Source organism: Vulpes lagopus, chromosome 23 (assembly GCF_018345385.1).
Source record: "Vulpes lagopus strain Blue_001 chromosome 23, ASM1834538v1, whole genome shotgun sequence".
NCBI lineage: Eukaryota > Metazoa > Chordata > Mammalia > Carnivora > Canidae > Vulpes > Vulpes lagopus.
Genome location: NC_054846.1, coordinates 14,555,450 through 14,568,365, shown reverse-complemented (window position 1 = coordinate 14,568,365; position 12,916 = coordinate 14,555,450). Strand labels below are relative to the sequence as shown.

At 39.6% G+C, this 12,916-nt stretch overlaps 1 protein-coding gene across 1 annotated transcript in view; it reads right to left on the bottom strand.

Annotated features, from left to right (window-relative positions):
• Positions 1 to 12,563, bottom strand: part of GATB (glutamyl-tRNA amidotransferase subunit B) — an 89,164-nt gene extending 76,601 nt beyond the window's left edge. Inside the window, exons 1-2 of the mRNA XM_041739078.1 lie at positions 12,363 to 12,563; positions 10,298 to 10,448 (exon numbers count right to left, since the gene is read on the bottom strand). Of these exons, the coding sequence (XP_041595012.1) occupies positions 10,298 to 10,448; positions 12,363 to 12,538 (327 nt within the window). The 5' untranslated portion in view covers positions 12,539 to 12,563. The remainder of the gene's footprint in view (positions 1 to 10,297; positions 10,449 to 12,362) is intronic.
• Positions 12,564 to 12,916: the final 353 nt, after the last annotated feature.

Here is a 12,916-nt window from a genome sequence, read left to right as displayed (position 1 = left end):
AGAAGTAATGATTGAGGAGTGGGAAATGAACAAGTAGGGGTTCCCTGAGCCAAATATACTGACGGTAGCTTTAAAAAGGTGAAGGGTAGATGACTGCAATAATACGGAAAAAGCCTATAACAGGAAACCTAAAAAGAATGGCTATTTTAACCATTTACTGTAGGATCAGATAGCTGTACACACCTTAACAGCCCTCCAAGGCAACATTATGTAACAATACTGAGCAATAATTGATGCTGCTGATAACCTTGAGTAATCAAGAAAAGGTTGGCTTGTAAGTTAGGTATGCCCTATGTGAAAGTGGGAAAGTATTAAAATGCATTTTATTAAGATTCCCCTCTTGATCTCAGGGTTGTTAGTTTGAGCACCATGTGGGGTGCAGAGATTACAAAACAAAAACAAAAAAAAACAAACAAACCAAACTTTAAGGAGTGCCTCAGGCCTCAGTGGTACAGTCAGTTCAGCATCCAACTCTTGGTTTCGGCTCAGGTTGTGATCTCAGGGCCATGAGAGTGAGCCTTGTGGTTCAGCAAGGAGTCCGCTTAGGACTCTCTCCCTCTCCCTCTCCCCACTGCCATGCATGTGTATACTCTCTCTCTCTCTCTCTCTCTCTCTGAAATCAATCTTAGAAAGATTCCCATAAAGAAGTTAAAAAATATTAAAAGGGTTTTAAAGACTTAGAACATTCTTTCAAGTGGACTCTTCATGTATGCGCATGTAAGTGTATGTAATTATATAGAGAAATATTTATTAAGGATGTTATATATATGTTGTATACGGGGTACTGTCAAGTGGCCCAAGGAAGATCTATAAACTGCTTTTTAGAAATTTATAATCAAACACAAAAGTCCCTATAAACAATATATATAATAGGATGGTTAATCAACTATATGAAACAAAAATATATTGATACAAAGTAGCAGCGTTATTATAGTCAGATTTCATGTGGAGAATACTGCAGGCAAGACTGCCACAGAGGTGAGAGAGGTGAACACTGTTCTGGAGAGCAAAGCTCTCAAGAATCCACGGAAAGTTGGGAAAAGATCCATGGCAGGGGAAGGAGTCAAATGCTTCCCACATGAGGGGAGGTGAGGGCATGCTGCCTACTGACCATGTAAGTCCATCACCATCAGGAGTCATCTGAGTTCACGGGAGACAGCCAGTTAATGATGTCATAAGGCAAGTCTGGACCATCAGACGAGTTTAAGAGCCAAACCTTTCCACATTTGTGTGGATGAGCTCACAGACACAGCACATTTATAGGGACAAGGGTCACAGGGAAAAACCCTTCACCTGTGGAACACCCTACTTTACAAAGGAATGAAGGAAAACTATCAAAGTGACTTGGAGAGTGACTAGCAAGATTAAAGTCTGAGAATACAATATAATTATAAGTTCTATAGATATATTATATTAAAGCAAATCACTGAAATGGAAAAAAAATTAATAGAAAACTGTCACATTTTGTCTTCTTAGTCAAATAACTAAACATCATCTAGTGTGAATGAACAGGGAGGTAAATATAGATCTGATTATAAATGTATGCATTTAAACACTTCCCTAATACTGTGTTCTTGAATTTCTATTTCGTTTAGAAGTTTTCAGTTAAAAACAAATTTTTATAATTACATTTAGAATTAAGAGTTAGCAAAGCACTTCAGCCGAATGCTCTCTAGAACTAGCATTTCTAAATCTATTACCTCCTTCAAAACAAAAGTTATTACCAATATCTGCTGTGTTCAGAGAGCCAAGATGTTGATAGCTAACTTTAAATAAAATGCCATAAGAAATTTAATAACTAAGTTAATCTCAAAGTATTTTACAAAGCATTCACATTATCATTTCTTTAAGGGGCAAGATCCCTTACAGTACAATGTGCAGACATGTTCAAATATGAATCTCTAGTATAAAGCATGGTCTCTTCATTGTTGTTAGTTTCCAGAGGGCAGGCATTATCAGATTTACTTACATCCTACTTTTCCACCTCTTCACTTCCCTCTCTCTTGCTACTAATAGTAATACAGTTAACTCTTGAACAACACAGGTTTGTACTGTGCAGGTCCACTTATACATGGAGTTTTTTTGGATACATACAGTATTGTAAATATATTTTCTCTTCCTTATAATTTTTTAATGTTTTCTTTTTTAGAAACTTTATTATAAAAATGCAGTATATAATACACATAACCAACAAAATATGTGTTAATCGACTGTTATTGGTATGGTTTCTGGTCAACAGTGGGCTATTAGTAGGATTTTCGACTGTGTGCCTCTAACGCCTATGTTATTCAAGGGTCAACTGTACACACTCTTGTGCACAAAGAAAGGTTTTGTAAAATGTGGTAAATACTATTCCAGTTTTCATTCCATAGTTACCAGAGCCAGTTCCAAACATCTTTGATATTGTAAAACCTCAAATGCTTTTTTAGACAGGCCAATCCTAAGAAAAGAGGAGAATACTCTTGCATACACGCACGGAAAACAGCTTTTATAAAAGCCCTTTCCCCAGCTCTGGAAACAATAGATATTCATAGTTACTAGGGGGTTCTGTGTTACGTACAGATAAGAGCTTTCAAACCAGCAAAACAAGAGCAGAGTCACTACTTTCTAATTAACCTAATTGTGGTGCAGCCTGATTATCAGAAGTGGTTATCTAGGGGCCATAGCTGAGCAACCTACCAGCTGGCATCAGCAGAGGCAACAATGTTCTCTTTGCTTTCGCCCACATAGGGACTGACATCAGGAGGGGGGGCAAGCATTTCAAATAAGAGTGAGTGAGCGTGAGTGAGTGTGTGTGTGTATGTATGATCAAGCAGGTTTGCACATGCATAAATTTCAAACAAACTTAAAAATCTCACCATTACCAGAAACATTAGCAAATTATTAAACAAACAGGTGATTTATGAAATTATGAAATGGTGAAATCTCACCACTACCAGAAACATTAACAAATTATGAAACAAACAGACTTGTAAATTTGACATTTTATCAAACAAATATGTTTTCTTTCCTATTTTTCCTCCCATTTTACATCTCATGTGCAAAGTATTACAAGTAGAGAAATTAGAATCACACTGATAAATTGGAAATAAATTATAAGCAGATAACCTAAGATTCTGTCTAAATTCTATGGACGTTATTTATTACAATTATTTAATTAGAATTACTTAATAAATTAAGGAAGATTCCATACTAGAGTAAGAGGTTTTACTAGGTCAAAGTAATGAATGAGGCTGAATCCCTGCTAATAAAAACAAAGAATGCTGTCCTTAGTTTAGTTGTAATCCTGCCTGTAAGCAAGAAAATGGGCTGACCTTTTCAGTCTGAAGATTTATGATGGGATTTCATATAATTCTAAAACTAAAGGCAAAATAAGAAAAATGCTTGTGGTCCTAAGAAACATTCAGAAGGGTCATCAATCAGAACGGGGCTGGGGGGTTTCTAACCACTGGTCAAAAACAGCAGCCTGAGTGATATACAGCTGGGGGGACAGACACTGCGAGTGGGAGGGAGAAGGGGGATGAAAACAAGTATCTATACATATACATTTAAACAAACATATAAATTTATAAACACACACACACAGCTCAAAAGTGAGAAAGAAAATCTGGGGCCCATGGCAGTAGAGGAGCTTAAAGCTGTGGATCACCCAAGAGAAACCATAAGAGATAGGATGGTAAAGGGTTACAGTATGAACTTGGAAGCCAGACTACAGGGTTTGCATCCAGCTCCTCCACTTACTTTCCAATTGGGATGATGATGAGAATTGCCTGACATAGTTAACATGATATTAAGATAAGTTAACACATATGAAGAAAGTGCCTAGAACAGTGCCTGCCACATAGCAAGCAAGCACTCAGTAAATGTTAGTTGATTTTACTACCATTATTGTTAACCAGGCTAGGACACCAGATGTTAGCGATTTATAGCCCCACAAGGAGCAAAAGTCAAGACTGTGAGACAATTGGGAACCACAAAATCCTGGTCAAGTCAGAAAATCTTCTGCCACCAACCGGAGGAGTTGATAGGGAGGGAGCCACCTGCCTCAAGCCAAAGGTGAAAAGAGAGTCTTGAGAAATCAGAGCCCCTGGCCCTGTACCTGGCTTGGGTGTGGCACCTGAATGTTGGCACTATCCAACCTGGGTGACAGTAACATAAAAAGAGTTCATTTAATAAAGCTCAACGGGCCCTGGTAGAGGCTGCCATGAATTCATCCCAGAGAGATACTGGACAATCCAGGGTGAAAAAATCATACAGAGTACTGAGTACAAATCCACACTTAGACATGTCCTGGCTAAAGCTACCAGAGACAGAAATCCGATTACTTACAAAGGATGTGGACTCATCAGGAATAATTGATGCCCGAGGACAATGGAATCATGTCTTCAGCATGCGGAGGGGAAATAACTGTCAACTTAGAATTCTGTACTATCATTCAAGAGCTAGAAACAATTGCAGGCAAAAACAAAAACAGAGACTGCATCACCCACAGGCCCAGAATGCAAGGGATATTGACTCAGACAAGAAAGAGCTCCAAAAAAAGAGAGACATAAGAAACGGTGTTTGCTAGGAAAGGAAAACAAATAAACAAACAAACAAACAAACAGATGGGAGCTTCCTCAACCTTCCACAACCAACCTAAAAAGTCACCTTTACCCATGGAGTGGAGGGATACATCTTTCCTGAGATTAGAGAGGAAAAGCTGTCTTTCTCCTTGTATTCTGAGGATGCCTTATTTTCTCGGGAATCTGACTCTGTCAACAGCTTCCTCCTTCTATGTTACTCCTTTAAAACTAACTTCTAATTGTTTAACAATTTATTAAAGGCAAGTATTTTGAAATTATTTATAATGAAAATCAGCAGGTCCCGCCACCCTTGTCAGCCAGTCCTGTTTCCTGGCAATGACTATCTTCAGATCTTTGAACTGTCTTGTCATATTTATCTTCCTATTTTTAAGTAATATGCAGTGCCAGGGGGCCTTTGAAAAATCCATCACGTGCTGGCCAAGGCTGCTGGCCATTTGCCATGTGAAAATCCTTCCTTAATCTGGGAAAAAGAGACTTAATAGCTGTCCCAGTGCCACAGTGTTCTCGTTTTAGAACACGGAACACCAAGACTTCACCCATTCCATTCCCAAGAGATAATTTAAGTTATAAGGCAAGATATTTTGCAAAATTTTTATCTTACTCTTCTCTTAAGAATTTACTCATGCTTGCTACTTCATTCCATTTCTGGTCAAGAACAAAACAGGTCATCATTGAGAGCAACCCCATGGTAAATGAATAACGTTCAAAAACTCAAACCAGTCACTTCGCCCCAGGGAAGCAGATACTTCCACCACATGTGTGGACTTGGGTATGAATAATCTAGGATGTGGAGGAGCCTATTCCTTCCAAGAGGTTGGTAAAGGTGGGAGTTACAGGTGTGGGGTGTTGGAGCCTGTCATGGTTTGGACTTTGGGAACAAAAAAGATATTTCACCAGCAGAAGGCTGAGAAACCAGTAGAGATAATATTTGATTACTTAGTATTACCTTTACATGAAATTTTTTTAAAACTTCATTGAAAATCTTTTTGACTAATAATCTGTCTCTTAAGAGCTCTAAATCTTTCACTCATTGTCTTATTTTTAAAAACTAAAAAAAAAAAAAAAAAAAAAAAAAGTACCAACAGCCAAAAAAAAAAATCTAAAACAAAAACCAACCAACATTTCGTAGGGCCTGAAAAGGAGAAAGAGGCCTCCCCTGATCTGTGGCCAAAAATGTTACTGGAACACATTCTTACACTACTTTTTTCTTGCTTTATCAATTTAGAATGTAACTTCTGATAATGGAGGATAAGAACTGAGTTTATTTCCCAACATCCTAGCTATATCTCAGTTTTTGTTAAATCAGTAGTTGGTTCTATGTTTCTCTGCTGAGCTGTTAAGTATACTCTGATTTTTCTTTCTTGAACATTTTGCTTTTCTGGAGTTGATGGGTCTTCATTTCATCATCTGCTTCATATTTTATTACCTATTGTTTATTATTCTCAAAGACTCTATATGTAAAACCTTGTGTCTACACAAACATTAGATATCTGGGGAATACCACCCCACTACATTTTTTCTTCTTGAAACCATTCTGTTCTACAGTCATCCATCCTCTTTTCTCACCAGATTCCCCAGGCCTGTTGCAGAGCTGGCAATCTGGAACCTCTCCATTACTCCAATAGGTTCTCATGATGGTGAAAGGCCAATCTTTTGAGAAGCCAACTGTCTGAAAATATCATTATTCTACTGTCACAACTTATAGTGCTGGATACAGACTTCTAAATTAGATTTTTTTTTCCTCCTAAGTTCTTTTTAAGGCACTCTTTCATTCTCTTACAGCTTTAACTACTGCTTTTTAAGAAGTCCAATGAACTTTCCAGTCCTTTGTATATGACCTTTCTTTTCTTCTTTGTTCCAGTACCTTATCTCTATCCCCGGCATTCCTACACTTCATGATGACATGCCTGTCTATGAGACATGAGACTATTTTTGTTCCTTGCACTGGGTCCGTGGCAAGCCCTTTCCATTTGGAGATTCAGGTCCTTCAGTTCTGGGAAATTAATCTGTGTAGTTTGAGAGCTTCCCCTTGTCTACAGTCTCTCTCCTGTCTTCTGGAACTCCCAAGAATCAGATGTTGTACATCCTAGACTGAGTCTCTAATTTTCTTATTTTATCCCCCTACTGTCCAGTTCATTGTATGTGTGTACACCTTGTGGAAGATTTTCTTGACTTTATCTTCTAACTCTCGTGGATTTTTTTTTTTGCTATCATAATTTTAATTTCTGAGAGATTTTTGTTCTGATTCTTTATTTTTAAAAAGTGGTATCATGTTCTTATCTCAAAGATGCAGCTACCTTCTCTTAAGATATTTATAAGAACTTCTAATTTTTTAAAGTATTCTTTTTTTAAAAAAAAATATTTATTCACAAGAGATAGAGAGAGAGAGGCAGACACATAGGCAGAGGGAGAAGCAGGCTCCCTATGGGGAGCCTGATGCGGAACTTGATCCCCGGACCCTAGGACCATGCCCTGAGTGAAGGCAGATGCTCAACCACAGAGCCACTCAGACACTCCTAATTTCAAAGTATTCTTTTACCCTGTGCATTAACTGTTATTTCTTATTTCTTTAGTCTTTTGATTTGGGGTTCTGTCCATTATGTTGGAGAACTTCCTCATATGTCTAGTAATTTTTGGCCATTGGTTTATATTTTGAAGTAGCTACTAAAATGCTGATTAAAAGTTCTAAATTATTTAAGTACCTAGGGCTTGTTGACTGATGGCCTCCATTCTAGGACAATCAAGTGGCCAGGCAGGTTTTTTATAGAGACCCCCCACCCAAGTGTCAGTATCTGAAGTTCTTCCCTCCAGAGACATATAATCTCCAAACAAGTTCCTGCAGATTCCTGCTTGGCAGAGGAGAGGGAGGAGAGAGATGGCCATACTAGGTCACTTGGGCTCTTAAAACAGGGTCAAAAAAAGCACTGGGCAGGTCCTAGAGTCTACAGTGCAGACACTGTCTTACACTGGTGCCTTTTCTCTGCCTGGGGTCCCCAGGGGGAGTGAGTCACCAGTTGAATTTCTCCCCAAGCTACAGATTCCTATTGGAGTGGGGTAGCTGCAGAGGGTCAAGGAGAGAACCTTAAATCTAACTGCTCAGACTCCTGAATTAATCCCTTGTTTCCACCCCCCCTGGCCTTCTACAAAACCTAGGGATCCTATATCCAGATGCTTTCTGAGGCTATACAGGGCATGACATCTTATTTCTCACTAGTGGCTCTTTCTGCAGGCTATTTGTCTCTTTCTTGGCTTATAGTTAACTCTGCTCTGCTAAGTCAGTCCCTCCTCCATCTACCATCTCTCACAAACTCTGGTCTCCTATTTTCACACAGGTTTTATAAGTATTAAATTATTTTACTGTAATTTCAGTAGGGTTTCTTTGGGGTGAGAGGAAAGACAGATTAAAATGCACATGTTCAAGCCTATTTATGTTTGCAGTTAATGTTCTTACTTTACAATACAATTAAAAACACTTTATTGCAGTAACAATAGTTTTTTTATCTTCTTATTGGTGTATCTGACAAATGGTCACCATTTTTTTTGTGTACAAAAACAACCAAATGCAGAGTCAGAATACCACAGCATCAATACACCATCTTAGAGCTGAGAGGAGAGCAACTGTCTAAATGTCTCAATACATTTACAAAGGTAAAACACAGGGTTTTGAAGTGCTATGGGAGTGACAATGTTCTATTCTGGTAGTTTTGTTGTAATTTTGCTCCCATACTGAAATAGGTCTTTTGAAGACAGAAACATTTTGGAACAAGAGGTAGATTAACTCTGTCGAGAGAATAACCTACTAGGCTCCTTAAATCATGAGTGTAGTGGGCTCTGAAGAGGAAAAACAAATCCCAGCTCAAGCAAAACTGGATATCTAAACTTCGACTGTCATTTAATTAATATAAGCCAAGCTCTCAATGCTCAAATGTCCCAAACACCTTCACTGTTTTACTGCTATGCTTATCACTGGGCAAGCACCTTCTTTGGTGTATAGCAAGAAGTCTTTCAAAGTATGTTGACATTTTAGTTTTGAGTTGTCTCTAATGTTTGACCACATTTAGCCACAACCGAAAAGCCTATTTATGGAAAACATGCCTATCTGCAGATAGATCTATTTCCAAATGTGAACTATAATAAATACTTTGTTGGATACTATATTCCCAGCTGGAAAAACCTAAAAAGAACTCAGAGGTTATGTGTAGTCTCTTGATAATGAACTACCATGTGGAAAAAAAAATGTTTTCAGCCCAGAAAGAAAAAAAGGAGAGGAGTTGTGATAAATTGCTTTCCATTTCACTTGTCTGAATAGATATTACTCTACTTCTCTTATATCTGCATCTCTGCCCCAAAAAAGAACTCATACACTTGCAACTGAAAAATTGTCTCTTTCCAAACAAAAATAATTTCTCCATAGATAGAAACTCTAAGCCAGAGGGAGGGAGGGCCAGACATCCCTTTATCTGTCTTTCCCCCAGAAAGACTCAAGAGCAAACCAAAGGTGATCCTGGATAGGGTTTGCAGGTATGGGAGTTCTCCACAACAAAAAGCACAAATAAGAAAAAAATTTCCAAGATAGAGACCCTACTGCAATATAACCAAAGCCCTGGGTATAGCAGACACATTGGAGGCACGGCCCCAAACCTCCTACTCTGGACAGCGACTCTGAGGAAAGTACACCGCTGCCTCAGTCAAGTCAACCAGCTTTCACTTGTATTTCAATGTTAGAAAGTATAGAAATCACCCATGACAGTCCCTCCTCCTCCCTCCCCTTCACCACCATCTATACACATTCCCTCCAAGGATGGCAGGAAATCCCACACCCAGTTGATGCTATATGTCTTGGACAGACTACTATGTATTTATTACCTCAAATATTCACATTGTTCCTTCCATCCTTTTCTTCAAAATTCAGCCAACTATATGAAATTATGGGATAATCTTGCTGATGAGTACACTAGACCTAGTCATTCCTTGAGTTTAAGTGAAAATGAGCAGATAAATGAGTGGTTAACTCAATGTATATTTTGGTTGACTTGTTCTCTCCATTATCAACCACTTAATTTCCAATAATCATAATCATTATTGACCTTACACTATAATATCATGCATCATACGCTGTCTCCTGTGACTAGACTCCTCCTCCTCCTTCATTTTCCTGCCTAACTCCTATCTGGCTTCTCCGATAGCTCAGACACCACCTCTTCCAACAAGCTTTCCAATCATACTCATACCTCAATTTATCACAATAATCCTTCTCTTACAGAATTAGGTGTTCTTCCTCTGGGTTCCAAAACCATACCTACACAGGCATACCTTCACAGGCATAATTACACAGTACTCTACTTGTTTATAAGTAGACACTAGTACAAAACACTTCTCCCTACCTAGCCTTTAAACCCTTCAAAGAAAAGGACTGATTGTCAATCACCTTCAAGTTCCACTTCATAGCACAGTGTCTGGTATTTTGTGGACATTTTAAAATGTGCATGCAATGAGTGAATACATGTATGAACAAAGGGATGATGTTTAGACTTAGAAACAGAATTATAGAGATGGGTCTTTAGAAAACATTTAGTTCTTCTTTCACCGAAAATTCCCTAAATAAGTACTTCCTAAGAGTCATGCCAGATGTGAAAACAAGGAAATCACTACCTATGTCCAATAAAACAGAAACATTTTCTATGAAAATATGATTAAATAAAAAACCTTACCGGGAGAGTTCCAGGCAGAGATGCATCAAAAAAGGATACCAAAGAATTTGGAGGTGCTGCAAATTGGACTTGAGATCCAGAGAAGAGTTTAGAGTTGGAAGAGATCTGGGCATGAATTTCCAAACCGACCACAGCTGCCCATTTGTGTTCACTAAAGAGAAAGAATGGTTAAGAAATAGTTAGATCCACCATTATGCATGAATTTCTATGATCCTAAACCACACATGTTAATTTGCTATTTGTGTTAATTAAGATTTTCGATTCTTTTAAAAAAAATATGTCACATTTTATCGATTACTGAATCGAAAGTAATTCAACATGACCGTCTACAGGGCCAGCAAAATAAAATTCATTTACAACGTTGCATAGGGAGAGTTCACTGTACAACGAGGAAGGTTATGAAGGACAATTTGACATCTTGAAACAATTTAGAAATGGCTATCAAGTGATGTCTGCTTGGCTGACTTCAGTGAAAAGCAGCATTTTCTAGATTAACTGTCCTTTAGCAATTAATAACTCAGTAAATGAAAGCTGACCTTGCAAACATTCTTAGAAGTAACATAAATATCATACTTCTACTACTAGAAAAATAATGGTGTGTAGTTGTATATCCTATTTAAAAAGGAAGGGAAATTCTTTGTCACGTTTTGAATCATTTTATACCAATGGCTTCCAAGTAAAATGACCAGAGTGACCACAGATGTAACAGATCATCACTAAATCATACTCTTCCAGGGATTTGGGGCAAATGAAAACATTAAACCATCAGATGTGGCTTTTTTTGGTTCCCCAAATCACTTTCAATTCCCTGGATATAGTTTCAGGTTCCTTTTTTACGCTTGATTGCTATCAAATCTAAAAAGCTGTTGAATGCTGTAAGAACCTCTCCTACTCTGTTGGGTCCATATATGAGCATTCCACACACAGCTCTCACTCTTAGGTTCTTCTAAGTGTGCTTATTCCTTCTGAAACCACATATCCTGGACAATGTCTGTTTACGCACGCTCTCTCCATACTTTGTTCCTATTCTGCTCTTCTCCCTAGCAATTGTCTCTATCGTCTAGGTTTTTGTTTACACGTACTGGGTCTTGTTTCAATCATTTCAACACATTGAAATTCTATGTCTATAGTACTCTGTTAGAAGATTAATTCCTTCTTTTTAAAGTTTGGAAGCACTGCTGACAATTGAGAGGAATTCAATGAAGAACTCATCAGAAATTCTGCATTCGCTAAAACATCACTCAAAACTATTTTTGTAGTTTCATTCCACGAGAGAAAAAATACTTCCCACTTACAGTCAGACAATCTAATTTATGAAAGAATAGAAGCTGAATGCTTCTGGACATTTTCCCTCTGTTGCTTCAACAGAAAAGCAAAAATAATGCCAACTCAACTCTCTCAAAGGATTAAAGGATTCCTAAAAACGTGCCTTCTGTTTCAGTACTTAAAAAGAAACTATTTAAGTCTTATAAAGTATAAACAGCTGTTTAGAGGACATCTCACAAAACAAGCAAAATTCTAATCAGGGGGAAGATCTCTTGTATTGACTGCATCCTCCTTAGAAACACGTTCAACATGAAATGCCTCCACAGACAGGTGGTGTTTTGACTAATAACATTAATTCGCCACTTGCTGGAGTCTGTAGGTAAAGGCTCCTTTTCTACTCTTAGATCTCTGCTGTCCCATCGTCCAGCTAAATAAGTTACTGCTTTCTGGCGTCAGCGACCCACTGCTAGTCCTATTAGTAAGGTGACTAAATCCACTCTTTTGTGTGTGCAGTTTTACATTCAGGAAAAGATCTGCGATTTTACACTCATAAATTCCCCCCAAATACGCCTTCTTGGAGAGTGTTTTATGTGTGGAGGCGGGGCCGATAGAGAGCTAGTTTTGTGCTTTCATAGATGTTTCAGGGCTGAAGGTGATAGCCCAACACCACCCCACTCCCCATACCTCCCCGTCCACCACCGACGTCTAGACTGACGCCGGGCTGTCCTGGCCAGCACCTCCCCAGCCCCGCGGGTCCACCTCACACTTTAGAGGGCAGTAATGGTATGAAATCGTATACCCTTTCCCGGACTTCTGGGCCGTGATGAGGGGCTGCTGAGCCACGGAGCTCTGTCCCCTTTTCCCGCTGGACCTGCACCCAATCGCAGCCCCTCTTCCATGGCGAGACCCGCCGTCCACGCAGGCTAAAGCCCCACGCCTTGCAAGACAGCAGCCGCGAAGCATGGGCGCCGCCATTGCCGCACCAGGCTCCCGGTCAGGTGATAGAGGCTCCTGCCGCGAGGCTCTCTGGGGAGCGTAGTTCTAGACCGGACTAAAACTCCTTGGGCTCGCACCGGAAGACTACAGTTCCCGGTGAGCACTGCGCCCCCAAGGCTGCCGGAACCCCGGCGTGGGGAGGCGTGGGGAGGCGGGGGAAGGGGGGGAAGGAGAAGTAGAGGAGAGGTCGGGAGGTGCGACTCCTCCTAGCGGGGAGTTGGAGAGGGTTGTGGCGGGGCGCGCGAGCGCGAGCAGGTGGTGCCGAGCAGGTGGTGCCGGAGATCCGGCGGGGACTGTGCGCCGCGGTTAGCCTCGCCAAGCCCAAGTAAGTGAACTTGACCCGTCAGCGGAGACCAC